This window comes from Lichenostomus cassidix, chromosome 2 (assembly GCF_008360975.1).
Source record: "Lichenostomus cassidix isolate B80296 chromosome 2, HeHo_3.0, whole genome shotgun sequence".
Classification (NCBI taxonomy): domain Eukaryota; kingdom Metazoa; phylum Chordata; class Aves; order Passeriformes; family Meliphagidae; genus Lichenostomus; species Lichenostomus cassidix.
In genome coordinates this window covers 55,607,017-55,621,633 of record NC_139482.1, presented here as the reverse complement: position 1 = coordinate 55,621,633, position 14,617 = coordinate 55,607,017, and the positions used below count along the sequence as shown (strand labels likewise).

The following is a 14,617-nucleotide window of genomic DNA, read 5'->3' as shown; positions in this document are numbered from 1 at the left end:
ACCATAACTATGGATGCTCCAAAGACGAAGGTTGTTATAAATGAAGACATGGAGCTGGCTTTCATAAAGGGATATGAGGTATCTGTTATGCTTAATTGTGAAATGTTTTGGTTACTTCTGATTGTTATATGTTCCTGTTAAAAGTTTTGTTTAGTTAAGAAAGGGGAGAGAAGTGGGTTAGCATAAGGGGTGTCTTAATTAGCATAAGGGGTGTCTTGGAGGGATGTTATGATAATCCTGTATTCCCCATCGTTAGCTTGTATGCTCAGAAATGTGGTCCTGTGGCTTTAACTGCACGTAGCAGCGGAGAGAAGCACGGGTTGTTTTGAAAACTTTTCCCCAAGCCTCGCTGCGGGGGAGCGAGGAGGAGAAGGAGGACTCTCCGGAAACTGCGGCTGTGACGGCTGTCAAAATTGCTAGCTCTGTTCCTGTGGGGTTTTTTTTCCACCATTTTTTCGTTTGGACCCCTTTTTTTTCCCGATTTGCTTTGTCGCCCGGAAAACCCAAGGAGCCCCGGAGGACAGAAGAGCTCCAGGGAGCTACTGGAGCAATTCCGCCCAGCTCCCTGGGGGGGGGCCCGGAGAGGAGAAACTACATCTGAGGAAAAGGACACTAAAGTTCACCAGCTGTTTAATCAGGTTTAATAACTCCTTTTCCCCTGTTTTCCCTTCCCCTGTGCCTTGCAGAGCACTCTGCGTGGTTTTGTTAAATAAATAGTTCTTTCTTCACTTCCATCTAAGAAATTCTGTTGTGGGTGGGGGAGGGGGTGTCAGAGCCCTTGGCTCTTGGAGGAGGCGTTTGTTCAGAGCGCTCCCCACCTAGAGAATTTTATCATTAATCCAGGACAAGGGTATAGCTGGGCAAGCAGCTAACCTATCAGTAGACCCTAGAAATGACAAGCCAATGAGGACTGAAAACAATGAGCCAATTAGAGCACCTTAAGGAGGCAGGGTTAGGAGGTTATAAAAGCTGTATCCCCTAGCCAGGAGGTGTACCTCTGGCTTCCCCGCTTCGGTGGCTAAGCGCCCAGCACTGTTTCCTCTAGTTTGTGGAACGAGTTTTTAGTTTTGTCCCCTATTGTCTTTTTGTTAATAAATGCTTAAAATTTTACAATAGTGAGCTTCCTTTCTCACAAAGGTGAAAAGTTCAGATGCGAAGAAGACTCTGGAAGCCTTCATCAGGGAGACACCCACGACCACCAAATTGGGGAGGCGCTAGCGCAGTGCAAAAGAACTATTTATAACCATGAGATCATGTTATGTAAATTAGTTCCAGGGCGTATATGATGATGTTATAGTGACATAGTAATACTAAGTGAAATTTACTGTATAAATAAACCACAGCACTTGACATAGGTGGATGAGTTAGGTGGAGAGATCCCCCTCACCTCCAGTGCTGCAATAAACAAATACCTGCTCTATAGACACCAGTCTATGGGATTTTATTTCCAGCCTATCTTTTCGGGCATCAGTGAGGTACCTCCCCTTTTAGTTTTACCTACTCCCCTTTTCACCAGTAGGACAGATAAATGTAAGAAGATGTAAGTGAAAAAATAAGTTTACTAAAAAACAAAAGAGCAACAGGCAAAACTAAAAGTGATTATCACTAGATACAAAGTTGCGGAATCTCATGGACTCCCCAGGGACAAAAACAAAATGGCGGAGAAACCTCACCCCCTAGATGGCACCCTCCACAAACGACCTTGTGGTCTGAGAGACAAAGGTAGAAATGGCAGACAAGGCCTCCCTCCAGTATGGTGCCCTCGGCACACAACCATGTGGTCTGAGAGGCAAAGATGATGGACAAATCCTGCTCAGCTCAACCTTCCCCTGGAACAAAAAACGGGAACATAGGAGCTTATGAAGCAGTTCTGGTGGCAGACGGCATATGCTGGCATTGCCTGGGGGCTCCGGCCGCCTGCTGTCAGCTGCCCTGCTCCTTTTGGTGACTGTGGCTTCGTGTGTGTGTGTGTGTGTGTGTGTGTGTGTTAGGTCAGTGCAGCTGCTCACGGCCTCCTCCCGCCGCCTGTTGCACTCAGCTGGTGTCGCTGCTGCTGTCTCGGGTCGCTATCCCAAAGGAGAGGAGAGGGGAGAAGAAAGTGGACATTCGAGCACCAAAGAACGTCAGCCCGGTTACTACTAGGAGACCGGCCTGAAGTAACCTCCTCAGGAGCCTGGACAGAGACCAAAAAAGGCTTCTGCCTTGCACCATCCCAGCTTCCCTACAAAAATGAAAGAGAAAGGCAATGGAGTTTCTGCCTGAGTGCCCCCGACCTTAAAAAGACCCTGGCAAACACCGACCTCTTGCGGTTCCGTTTTAGGACACCAGATCTTAAAGAGACAGTAACAATTTTTGGTGTAGAACAGATAGATATAGAGTACAATAACATTTTGGGTTACGCAGGACACTGGCCAACCTGATTAACTGTTCTAAGGGTGAAGAATCTTTTTATCCTTTCCAGTCAGAATTTCTGTTGTTTCAGTTTGTTGCTTCTTGTTGTGCCTCTCAGAGAATGGCTTGGCTCATTTTTCTCTATAAACCAACTTTAATAGTTGAAGACAGCAATCATATTTAGCCTTCTCTTCTCTTGGCTGGATAAACCCATTTAGATCAGCCTCTCCCTTATAGTGGACCATTCCTCCTGCTTGTCAAGGTCAATGTGAATGACAGGCCTGCCTTTGCATATCATGTGCTCCCTGCAATTTTGTGTCATGCCAACTTGCATGCATGCAAGTTGCATGCAAAAGGGTACTTCTGTCCCCTTTTCCAGATCATTGGTAATGATGTTAAACAGTGTCAGCCTCAGTGTTGACCCTTAGGAAATCCTATTTAACTGGGCTGCTAGCTGTATGATCACTTGTGGTCAGTCATTGAGGAGCCATTTACCTTTGGCTTTCTGGTATAACCAAATGTTTTCCTATTTTACTTCTCTCTCTCTCTGTCTCCTTCTTTATACAGATATGTACACACACATACACTCACACATTCTGCAGTTTCTTTTACATAAATTGACAATAAATTAATTGGACACACCATATGCTAATTATTGCTTTTCTGCTCAATTTTCACCTGCTCTTTTGGATTTTTCCTCCAGTACAAATCCAGATATACCAGTTGAACTCATCTGCTGAGTTATCACTGCATAGTATTCAGAGTGCTGAAAATAAATATATGGGAGTTTTTTCAGGTGAGTGTACTACACAACACAAAAAGCTTCTGTTTCCCATAGACCCGTGGACTTTGTGTAGGGATCTCAGTGAGTCAACACCAAGTTAAGGGTGCAAATGGTAAGTCATATTTTTATCTCCCTTCTCAAACTTTCTCCTTCTTTACCATATTTTCTGAGTGTTCTGTGCATTTTTCTTCAATGCCTCTGCAATTTCTGCAATGCCTCTTTTTTAGATATTTTCTTTTTCTCTCTGATTTGTCAGGTATTGGAAAGCAGCTCTGTTGCCACTCATTGCTACCAATCAATTTAGAGGTACGCTCTCTTTTGATTATGAAAATAACTCTGAGAGGGGCTTTGGTTCTTCTGTTACCATGACATCAAAGATTTTTTAATGTGTAATTTCTGAGTGCCTCTTTTCAGTACTCAGAGAACATCCAAGTGGTAAATTATCTGGCATAGTCCTCCTGTATAGTTTTACTGCATGCAGAGAATTCTTTTACTTGGTTTACATGATAGAGGAAGGAGAGTGTATTGGTTACAATGATCTATTTAAAATCTCTAATGATTAAACTTTAGGATCTTTATTAAAAAAAAAGCTCAACCTTATTGTAATAAATTATTTGACACAAAATTGGTAGAATCCTCTTGTATTCTTTTCCTTGAAATTACATAAAGTAGGAAAAGTTGACTAGAAATCACAGGATGTGACTACTCTTTGCTAGATCCACTACATGTCAGCTGTACATATGACAGATGTAATGGAGCAAGTGCCTTGTGTGCGGGGTAGAAGTATAGTAAACTGAAAAATATATACATGGTAAGCCCAATATGTTGGATTTTGCATAGACATTAGGGATGGTTTGTGTTCATATTGGGGATCTCGGCAGCACATAATACTTCTTATCCAGATTTTCCAGGCAGAACTATGGATGCTGAGAAACTCTGTAGCTAGATATAGTTTATAGCTAAATTCTTCACCTAAAATAGGTTGCCTGCCACAAGCAAATCAGAAGTTGTGACAGAATGAAATGCTATGGTTAATGGCTTAAACATTGTTATTGAAGGATTTTTTTTGTCCATTATGGCAAAACTGTATAAAGGAGCTGTCACCACCAAAGCCCACCCCTCCCTGAATATGCCTCTTGACTGGAACTTTTGTGGATGCATACCTTTCCCTCAGCCTGACATGACTGAACGATACGTTTCCCTTTATCTAATCTCAGCAGTTTGACTTTCAGTCCAAATTCCTAGTCAGGTATTTTCAGGGAGGCTTCTTTGATTGTAGCTTCTTTATACAGTTTTTGTTATAATAAGCAAAACTTCATATCAATGTTTGAGGCATGAACTATTTCAGTCTCTGACATGTACTAGCATGTCTTCCTAGTATGCCACGCACATTTCCCTTTCCTTACCTCCCTATGGATGCCATACTGAAATGATACTTACTCTGTACATTCAGACTGGTGATCTATGCTTAGTTCATTGAAACACAGCGCGCTGTCCCTGGGTGATGCACATTTCTACCTCATTTGCTGTTTTCCAAACGGTTATAAACAATTCACAAGCTGACATTTTTAGAAATATAATATTGAACATTTATTAGGAGAACAAAGGCATACGATGCCAGGCCGTGTGGCGAGTTTGCCTTTGCCAGCAGAGCACTCTATTCATCTTAATGTGTACTTAAGTACTTCCCTTAACGGTTACATATTCATTAAGTCCCAAAAAAAAAAAAAAGCTATTTACACTTCAACCACCCCTCTTTCTTCGATCTTTGCCCGCTTTTGGCATTGGGGTGACAGCTTGGGTCCTCTAGTTTGCCTCAGGGCTGAACAGGCAGAAATCCCCTCTCAATGTTTCTTCAGCTCTTATTCAATTTGTGGCTTACAGCTTCTCAGGGAGGTGTGAATGGAGAAATCAGACTTCCTGGGATGCATGAGGTTTATTTCTTTTTATTTCTTTAGGGCGTCTTGATCTCTGGCCTTGTGGCTTATCAGCTTAAAAGACATTTATTACCATGTATTTCTTACCACGTTTTCTAACATATTACAACTATTTCGATGTTATAATTCTACTTAACTATATTTTAACTATATTTTATCTTAGTACTACTTTACACAGTACATTATCACTTGTAAATGTTAAATTCATATATGCGAAAGCCAACATTCACTATTCACTCATTTATCCCACAAGCTGTTGAGGAATACACCTGGTGCGGGTAGCCCAGTCTGCAAGCTGCAAATTGAGATGCAGATTAAGCTCTGGGCAGGAGCCTGAGACAAGAGGCTGTGAACTCTAAACTTTTGGATAACAGCTTTCTCTGTTACTGTGCCGTGAATAAATCACTTTTTGGAACTTGACATCTGAGACTCTGTTATGAAAAACCTAGGCTAGAACTGGTAAGGAAACCTGGTGTGACTGCATGTGAGTGAGGTCTGTCAAGTCAAGTAGGGCCACCTTCAGCTCACTGGAGCCGCTTGCTGTGAAGGGACTTCAGTCCAAGGAGTTAAGGTCTCTAGCAGTGGGAGCATGACTGCTGACTGCTGGAGAGTCTTGTAAATGGGCAGACTGGGGAGTTTTCTTAACACAAACCAGACAGCTTTTATCACTGTGACAAATACATATCATAATGTTGGCTTTTAGCAAATATTACAATGGATACTATGTGTATGATTTTAATTCTTTTTTTACAAAGGTAGCCTTGCTGTGAAAAACAGCTGTGTAATAATGACTAATGTCTTTCTTCCTGGTGCTAGCTGAGCTTAGACATAGTAGTGAAATAGCTGTTATAGTCTTGTTAGAACGCTTGAACTGTCTGCTTGAACTGGATAACATCCCATGGACAGACTCTGCTACTAACATTCCAGCTATCAGCACCTGTTGTCTGCAGAAACCGCAATCTGGGAGTGATAACAGAATCAATTAAAGAGGACTGTGCATGCTCAGAGGAGACAGCTAGGTGCAGCTAGGCTAAGCAGTTCCCGGAACATGTAAACTAGTTTGGGGGGAAGTTTGAATATGCATAATTATTTATGAATATGCATTAAGCTGAAGGGTATGTAAAGGACGTCTCCTTCAATGGCAGGAGTGCTTTTTGGCTCAATGCCAAACACCCCGCACTGAACTTCTGCTTTTATCTGTTCCCTATTGTCTTTTATTAAACCTTTTTAATCCTAACAGGAGAGTGGACCTCGTTTTTCACAATCACCTACTTAGGCTGGGGGGGGCGGGGGACCTGCTTATTTCTTGCTCCTGGGACAGCAGAGCTGCCCCTTGCTGAAGGCTTCAAACCAAGGTCCAAGCTCTTTCAAAGCATGTGGGACTGGTCTGGTATCTCAGCAATGTGTAGAAAGGCACAGTTGCTGTAGGCCACCTATTTTTGTCTGGGTAAAAGGGCTATGTGTGGACTTCAGAACTTGTCTTCCCTAAGCAGGAGAAACACAGCACCTAGGACACCAAGAGTAAAGGCAGGATCAGCTTGTGCTATGCACCTCAGAAATTAGAAGTGGGTTCAGAATTTCAACATCTGAAAAGTCATGTCTGAGACTACCTTCTGGGTCATGTCTTTTTACTGATGCTCAGATTCCTTTAACCAGATTGGCCATCCTGTTACTAGTACCATGTTATTAGTACCCTACCATTATGGTTTTCAGCTTCAAACTAGTTGGTAGTTTGAGTGCAGTTTAATTTCTTTTATTTTTACATTTTACTCTCTGTCACTGCTTCCTGGCCAGGATTCTAAATGACCTTTAATTCTATGCCACCTCTCAAAGTCCTTTCCCCATTCCTTTGTCCTCTGAGAAGGAGGACCCAGGTTTGTGTGTAACATTTATCAATTTGTACACTGTCTTGGTGTTATCTCTACATATTCTTTACTCCTTTCTCAGCAAAGTTTAATAATTTGATTTGCTTTTTTTTCACGCTGCTGAGCATCAGTAAGACATTTTCATAAAAAAGCTTGTCGTGCAACAGCTCAGGGCTCTTCCTTTTAAACGTGAAGGTAGGATGGTTTCTTCCCACATGCCCTGCTTTACAATGAGCTTCCCTAAATTCCATCTTTTTGCCCATATATCCAGTATCCAAAGACTCTTCTGCTTGCAGTTCTTCTCGGCCTGCCATTGTTGATATTCCCCTAAATAACACTGTACTGTCAGCAGCCTCTGACACTGCCATTTCCAGATCATTGAGAAATACGTTGCACGGATCAGGTTGCAAAATACTTCCTTGTGGGACTCTACTGATGACCTCCTTTTCCTGTGAAAAAGGACTAATGACTGTCTTATTTCCTATCTTTCATTCAGTTATTTACCCAGCAATTATTTATTTCTTAGCAGTGTAACTTTTAAGAGCTTTTGACGACAGACCTCTCCAAACACCTTCCAGAAATCCATGGCCAGGATTCTAGGATCTATCTCTCTTAGCCACAAGGGACTAATAAATATTTCAGTAGGATTGTGAGGCAAATCTTCCCTTTACAAAAGCCCTTATGACTCATCCCTATTACAACATCTTTATGCATATGCTCACCAACTCTAATCTATTTTACAGTTTCCACTAAACTGCCTGCTATAGACATCAGGACTGAGATTCTGATCAGAGATTTCTTATAGCATTCTTTTAAAATCAACTTTCAAGAGTCAGCTGTAGCTGACACAATCCTGTCTTCTGCTACCAAATCAGTTTTATACTGGACAGTTTATAGTTCACTCTTGAATTGTTGAATTCTTTTAGAATTGCTGGTTATATACTATCTGGTCCTTGTGATTTATTAATTTTGCACATATTAATATGCATCACCTATATGTTACATAACCTATATGTTACATATGGAATCTTTCAAGACACACCCCCTAGTGAGTCCCCTCATAAAAAAGCAGGACTGGCTTGGGAATTTCATCCATCTCTGCTGTAGTGAACACAGATACAAATTAATTTAGATTTTCTGTTATTTTCTCTGTATGCTCTTTTAAATTTCTTTCAATTTTCCTGGTGCTGCAGTCTGTCAGGCAGACAGCCAGAGCCTGAAGTATTTGAAAGGGGATTTATTATTAGATTTTGTGCCTTATGCAAGTTGTTCCTCAAATCCTTTTAGACTGCCTCATGGTGTGGTTTACTTTTCATCTATCACAAGTTCAGATTCTATTTTCAATTTTATGCCCAAATATAGCTTTTGGAAGGATGCTTCTAAAAAGCTGTCCCTAGCAACAGGCATTTTTTAAAATGAAAGCACACATTGGTAGATGACTTTTTTTTTTGCATGTCTGTAGGGGCTTTATGTAAGGAAGGGAAGGACAAAAGAGAGAAAGCTTTACCGTGTGCTGCAATTGACTGCGCCTACAGCACCTTATAACTCCTCCCTTGCCTTCTGGAAGTGTACACAGTACTGCATTAGACTACTGCTTCTGGCTGCAGGGATTTTAACCCCAAGGGCATTTGGAAATACCTAGGAACAGCTTCTTTAAAAATCAGGAACTCTACGAAATGCTTTGCACAAAAGGGTATTGTGTGTGTGCAGGAGACTCACGCTGAACATCTAGATTTGTAGTTTATTGGCTGTTGTCCATTTCATCTTCCTTACCAGAATCTCAACATCATGACAACTTTGCTGTCTTCATGTCAAGGCATGTCCTGAGCAATCAGGCTGAGCATCAGGGCTAACTGGCTCTTAAAAAGTTCAGGAGTGAATGTGTTTTTATTAGAGATTTGTCCTCGTTGGCATGCATGGTGACACAGACCTAGGCTAGCATTTCACTTCTTTCTGATTCCGTGCCTCATCTCCCCCTCTCTCTTGAAGGTAGGGCTGTTTACTATCATCCCTACTGTATATATAGGAGAGATGTCTGTAAGAGCCCTGAGTACATCTCTTCCATGTCGCCTTTCCCCACTCTGGGTGTTCTGTGCTCTGAATGAGCTCAACACCAACTTAGAATGATGCCTGCCCCTTGTTATTTCCCCCCCACCTGCTTTAAAACACCTGCTCTCTTTCCCTCTGCCTGAACTATGTTGCACGCATGCTTGTGCCTAACCTCTCTGAGTCTTACCCACTGGCTTGACCTCTGTCTTGAGCTGCCCTGCCACTACAGGCTTGCATGGCAACCTGGCCTGTTGCCTGGACTGTTGAACCAGCTTTGCTCTTCTTGCTTAGGTATTATGGAATTTGCTGACTCTTAGCTCCCAGCTCTACCTTCCATATGGAGCAGTCTGTCCCTGCTACATCCTGACATTCATACTGTTCAGATGAAAAAATGCAGCCACTGAGCAAAGAAATGAGTGATAAATGGCAAAAGGATGGGAAGATAAATATTCAAGCATGACAAAGTATAAAGAAAATGTATGATTTAAGAGAGGGTGTACAATACAGTGGGGAGATCCTTTCCACTATCCCTGAACTGAAAACAAGAAATTATGATAAAAAAGACTATTTTGGCCAAACTAAAGAAGAAAATAAAATCACATGCCTACAGAGAAATTCTGGGCAATTAAGTTAGGCTATCAAGAGTGGTTGGAATTGACCCAATGCAAATTTAAGACAGAAAAGGGAAAAAGAACCCCGAAAAAACCAAACAAAAAAACCCCCCAACCAAACAACAAATAAAAAAACCAAACAAAAACCAACCAAACAAAAAAAACAACAACCCAGAACTGTTTAAACCATTTAAATCATTCCCTTTCCCCTTAAATAAGGGGAAAGGGAAAAGGAAAAGGGGAAACAAAGGAACACCCGTCCAGACCTAATCATTAGCAATTGTGCAGCAGAACATACAGGAAAATCTCCTTAATGCTTTCCAGACAGCAACTGGTTTCTTGGTGATAACAAAAAAAGACTGTGGATACTGAAGTGGTAGTGCTGTAGTATTCGTGAAAAGTGGTGTTGAAATTTTGTAGTATCTCTGTGTGAGTATTATGGTCATAGCTTTAGCGCAGTGACAGAGAAATCTATGGAAAAGAGGACTGATGCAAGTTTCTTGACAGCAGCAGGAAAACCATATATCACCTCTGAAAGGACAGCACTGGCATACCTTTCTTTGCAACCTTAGATGATCACCATGTTTACATACAGCACAGCACTTCAAACATACTCAAAATGTGAGGCAAAACATGTAGCATCTTCACAGACTTCAACAAGACTTGCCATACTGGTTTGCAAGCTTCCTTTGCAGCAATGGCAGGAGTCTGAGGGGCAACTCAGTAGCTAGTGTTTCTGCAATAAACCTAATAGCTCTTTAAGGGCTTTAAAGCCGTGAACGTTGCGCACTATGAACAGTAGAACTATGCAGCAAGTGGAACTTTGAGAATTTCACTAGGAGGGTGTGGAACTGCAAACCTCTGCAGGAAAGTGTGAATCATACAACGGTTAAACGCTGGTGCTGAGACCCGCAGTATGACAAGTCGTGCAGTTCTATGGAGTACTTGTAGCTGGAGCATAAGATTTGTCTGCAGCACCAGCTGTAGTATGGGAATCTTTGTGTGGGCTTTTTGTGTATCTCTGCCACCTCCTTCAAGCAGCGCTTGACGCAGGATACAATAGATGGCCCGATGACACATCCCTGCTTTCCAGCCTGTGCCTAGAGAAAGCAGCTTTTTTATACATCGAGACAGAGGGACAAGCTGTCCCGTACCCACCCTCCTGCTCTTGGCTCACTCAGGCGGGCTCTGAAATGCTGGACGCAAGCCGACAGCCAAACAAATGGTCAATTTATTGCCACCACTAGCATTTTTTTCTCACTGTTAGCTTTCCTTTCTTCCTCCTTTGCAGTATCACACAAGGTCCCCGATTTCAAGCTCTTCCCGGCGACTGAAGATGGAGCGCCACAGAGCCCGAGGCCCCAGACGGGCTCAGGGACCCGCGCACTCGCTGCCGCCCGCTCCCAGCTCCGCCCCTCCCGCCTCGTGTCCCGTTGTGCTCTCCCGCTCCCCGCTCCAGGGCGGCTGCGCGGGGAGAGACAGGCTTAGCTGGTGGCGCGTGCGCGAGCCGTGCGCCTGCGCGCCAGCGGGGACGGTGGAAGGCGAAGCGGGGCTGGCGCTGGCGCTGGCGTTGGCATGGCAGAGGCGCGGCTCGGCGCAGGTGAGCGCGGCTGCTGGGCTGGGGGAGGGGAACTGAGGAGGGGGACTGCAGGATGGGGTGGGCCCAGTGACAGGGAGGAGCAGTCATCACTCCCCAGTGATACTAGCGGGCGGAAAGTCGCGCCGTGGCGGTCGCCCCAAACGCTGGCTCGTCGAAGTGTGCGGGCTGCGGCACCACCTGTTGCCGCTGCCCCGCCCCCGCCCGGCGCGAGTTGGCGGCGCCTGTGGCGCTCAAAATGGCCGGGCTCGCCTGTGCTGCAGGGCCCGCTAGTAAGATCTTTCGCTGATTAGGAGCGTGCGAGCTCCTAGTATGTGACAGACGAATGGTAACGCCGGAGAAAATAAATAAAGAAGAGCTTGGTTACTGGAAAACCTGACTGCTCTCTGCCCACTCGTGCACTTGAAACTCACGTTTCAGGCTGCTCGTATAGAGCAGTGACAATTACAATGTCCCAGGCCCACGAGCTGCTGTAAAACCGCGGCTTTTTGAGGCTTTTTGATGTCTCAGAGGCATCTATGAGTAGAAGTCATGGACATGCAGGAGGTTACTGCTTAGAGCAGGTGCTACATGCCCAGAGGGATCTAGGCAGGGGCTCACGGATTGAGAGTGTCTGAAGGACACGACCCAGACAGGGATTGAGGGGAGCACGCAAGAAAACTCTTTTTCTTTTGTTTGTTTTGCCCTGTTTACTTGTATGATTCAGGTTCAAATTCAATTTAGTTTTATTGGTTGTGGCTGTTGAGGAGGCAGGAAGAAACCTTTCAAGATCGATATTTCAGCCTTGCATTTAATGATTTGTTCTGTATTCCAGGCTCTTAACTCTAGAAGAACTCTTATATAATTGTGTCATGAGTATGTATCTGGAAATAACACCGTTGCTGAGAGTAATTAATGATGCTTAATTTTTTCATCATGTGTCTTAATTTTACTGTAGTCTAGGTAGACTTTCTCTGGTAATCAATGTCACATTGGGGTCACCTGATGAGCTAACTAATTTCATTTTCATAGAGTTATCGGATTTCTGTCAGGGAAAATCCTGGACTTTTGTGTCTTGGGTGACGAAGAACGTATCATTCTCTACTTTTGCAGCATCCTGATGTTAATTCAGATTAAGATTATCAATAGCCAATGTCCTTAATAGCATCCCTTGTTCTTGGCAGCCTGGCTATCATGATGGAAAGGTTGAGTCCATTTTTTGATGGTATGAGAATGGGTCCACAAACTGCCTCGTGGGAAGTGAAATGGCCTGGGACATGGTTCAGAGAGTAGAGACCGATAACTTCAGTAAAGCTGGTGCAGTCAAATTTCTTCTTGTCTGTTTATGTTTCGTGCTGTCAGGCTGGAGTTCAACTCTGATTGTGAAATCTTTTGTGTAGTGTATATATGTATTGGAATAAAGAGTCATAGGTATCCTGGGCTAAAAATTGCTGTAAAGCAGTAGATTAGTCTGGATGGGGCACTGTTTCTACCCTTGCCTTATAATACTTAAGGTAACACAGATATTGTTACTTGGCATTAAGTTCTGGAGTTGATTCATTTCTGTAGTAATACTTTCTGTGCTCTCACAATAAGTCTCATAGATAAATTTTGAATTGTACCTGTGCAATATTGTAATGGAAGCTGGGTTTTACCCTGCAACTTCATGGACAGAGCAAGGGTCTGATTTTGAAAGCTTAAAATAGAGAGATGTTTTTGTTCTCAGGGTAGAACAGGGGGTCTAAGAGTGACTGTTTTGAGTCACTGCAGATGTGTTGCACATCCAGGATATTTTGTCAATAGTGAACAGCTATTTAGACCCAGGAAATTATTATAAAAGACAGAGAGAAAAAAATATGAGCAGCTAAGCAATTGTATAATAATTGTTCACATTGATATATCTTTCTAGTTTCTGTCCCTGTGCACCTAGAAGGGACAAGTGTATTGTATTTAATAGCTGTTAATGGATTTTTTCCATCAGTTGCCGTAATTGCTGTTGAACGTAGTTTTGTTTTTTTGCCATCACAATGACAGCTGGGTGTTTATACATGGTGCAATGCATCATTAAGCTGAAGATAATCAGGGACTTGCTGTAAAGCATTGAGTAAGGGGGAAGAGGGAAGTGAAAACTTAAAATATATTTGTTTTCCTTATGGAAAATCCATTCTGTAGTAGGTTGTTTTGTTAGGATGATGAAACTACTTACAATAAAGTCCTGCTTTCGAATTCTCTCCCATGTAGTCTTGAAATGGGCTGGCTAATAGCATAACAAGACAATAACACAGTACTGTGTACCGATATATATATATATGGGGGACTAACTAGCTGGAAAACAGCTTTGCAGAAAAGGTGAGATGAGTCCACCCCTGGAGCACTGTGTCCAGTTCTGGGCTCTGTGCGTGCTAGGAAGACATGTACACACTGGACTGAGTCCAGCAAAGGGCCTTGAAGGTAATTAAGGAATTGGAGCATCCCTCACATGAAGAGAGGTAGAGAGAGCTGGAACTATTTAGTCTTAAGAAGTCTCAGAGTGATCTTAGTGCTGTGTACAAATACTGAAAGGGTGGGAATAAAAAATCTGAAGCCAGATTCTTCTTACTGATATTAAATTAAAGGACAAGAGGCCACAGGTACAAAACATATGAAATTCCAGCTGAACACAAGGAAAAGCAGAAAAGCCTTCTTACTGTGAGAGTGGTAGTACACTGGAACAGGCTGTTCGGAAAGGTCATGGCCTCTGTGTCCTTGGAGATGCTCAAAATCCAGCTGGACACCGTTACAGGCAACTGACCTTTTTTGGGCAGGGTTTTTGGACTAGATGATCTCTAGAGGTCTCAAAATCAGCCGTTCTGTGATTCTGTGGTAATGATGATTTTGCATGTTATTATCTAATAATTTCTGGCAAGAGTTGTGGGAAGGGAGCATATCTTTTATTAGATGAACTAATACAGTTGAAATAATGAGTTTTGGGAATGCAGGTTGTTTTTCCTGGAAATGGGTTGCACTGCTTGAGTTGTTAAATCTGACACAATGTAACTCCTGTTTAGGAAAAAAGGCAATGTTTTGTAAATCTGTATCATCCTTGAAAATTACGAGATACTGTAGGTGAATGTGTAAACTGGTTAGAGAAGACAGAAAATATAAGCTTGGTAGTCTGGTTTAAAGCTTCCAGTGCTGTAGGGAAAGTCTCAGATTTCCATAATGCACCATTCCTTCTTTCTTTTTTTTTTTTTTTTTTGTCGTTGGTGGTGGGTTTTTTGGTTCATTTTGGTTTTTGTTTGTTTAGGGTTTTTTTGTTGTTGTACTGTTTAATACAGACATTTTAAGACCTGCAGGGAGTGTCTTCCGTGTAACTTGTTCTTCATGTACAGCTGTCTGAATCATCTCTTGTCTGGATATATGCA

General features: G+C 42.7%; 1 protein-coding gene across 5 annotated transcripts in view; it reads left to right on the top strand.

Annotated features, from left to right (window-relative positions):
- Nucleotides 1-11,113: 11,113 nt before the first annotated feature.
- The window catches only part of NFX1 (nuclear transcription factor, X-box binding 1), a 76,053-nt gene continuing 72,549 nt past the window's right edge, over nt 11,114-14,617 (top strand). For all 5 annotated transcript variants that reach the window (XR_014849885.1, XM_085051629.1, XM_085051631.1 and 2 more), the window contains exon 1: nt 11,114-11,237. Coding sequence is in view for 4 of the 5 variants with exons in the window: in XM_085051629.1 (XP_084907755.1) it covers nt 11,213-11,237 (25 nt within the window). In the remaining variant the exon portion in view is untranslated. The remainder of the gene's footprint in view (nt 11,238-14,617) is intronic.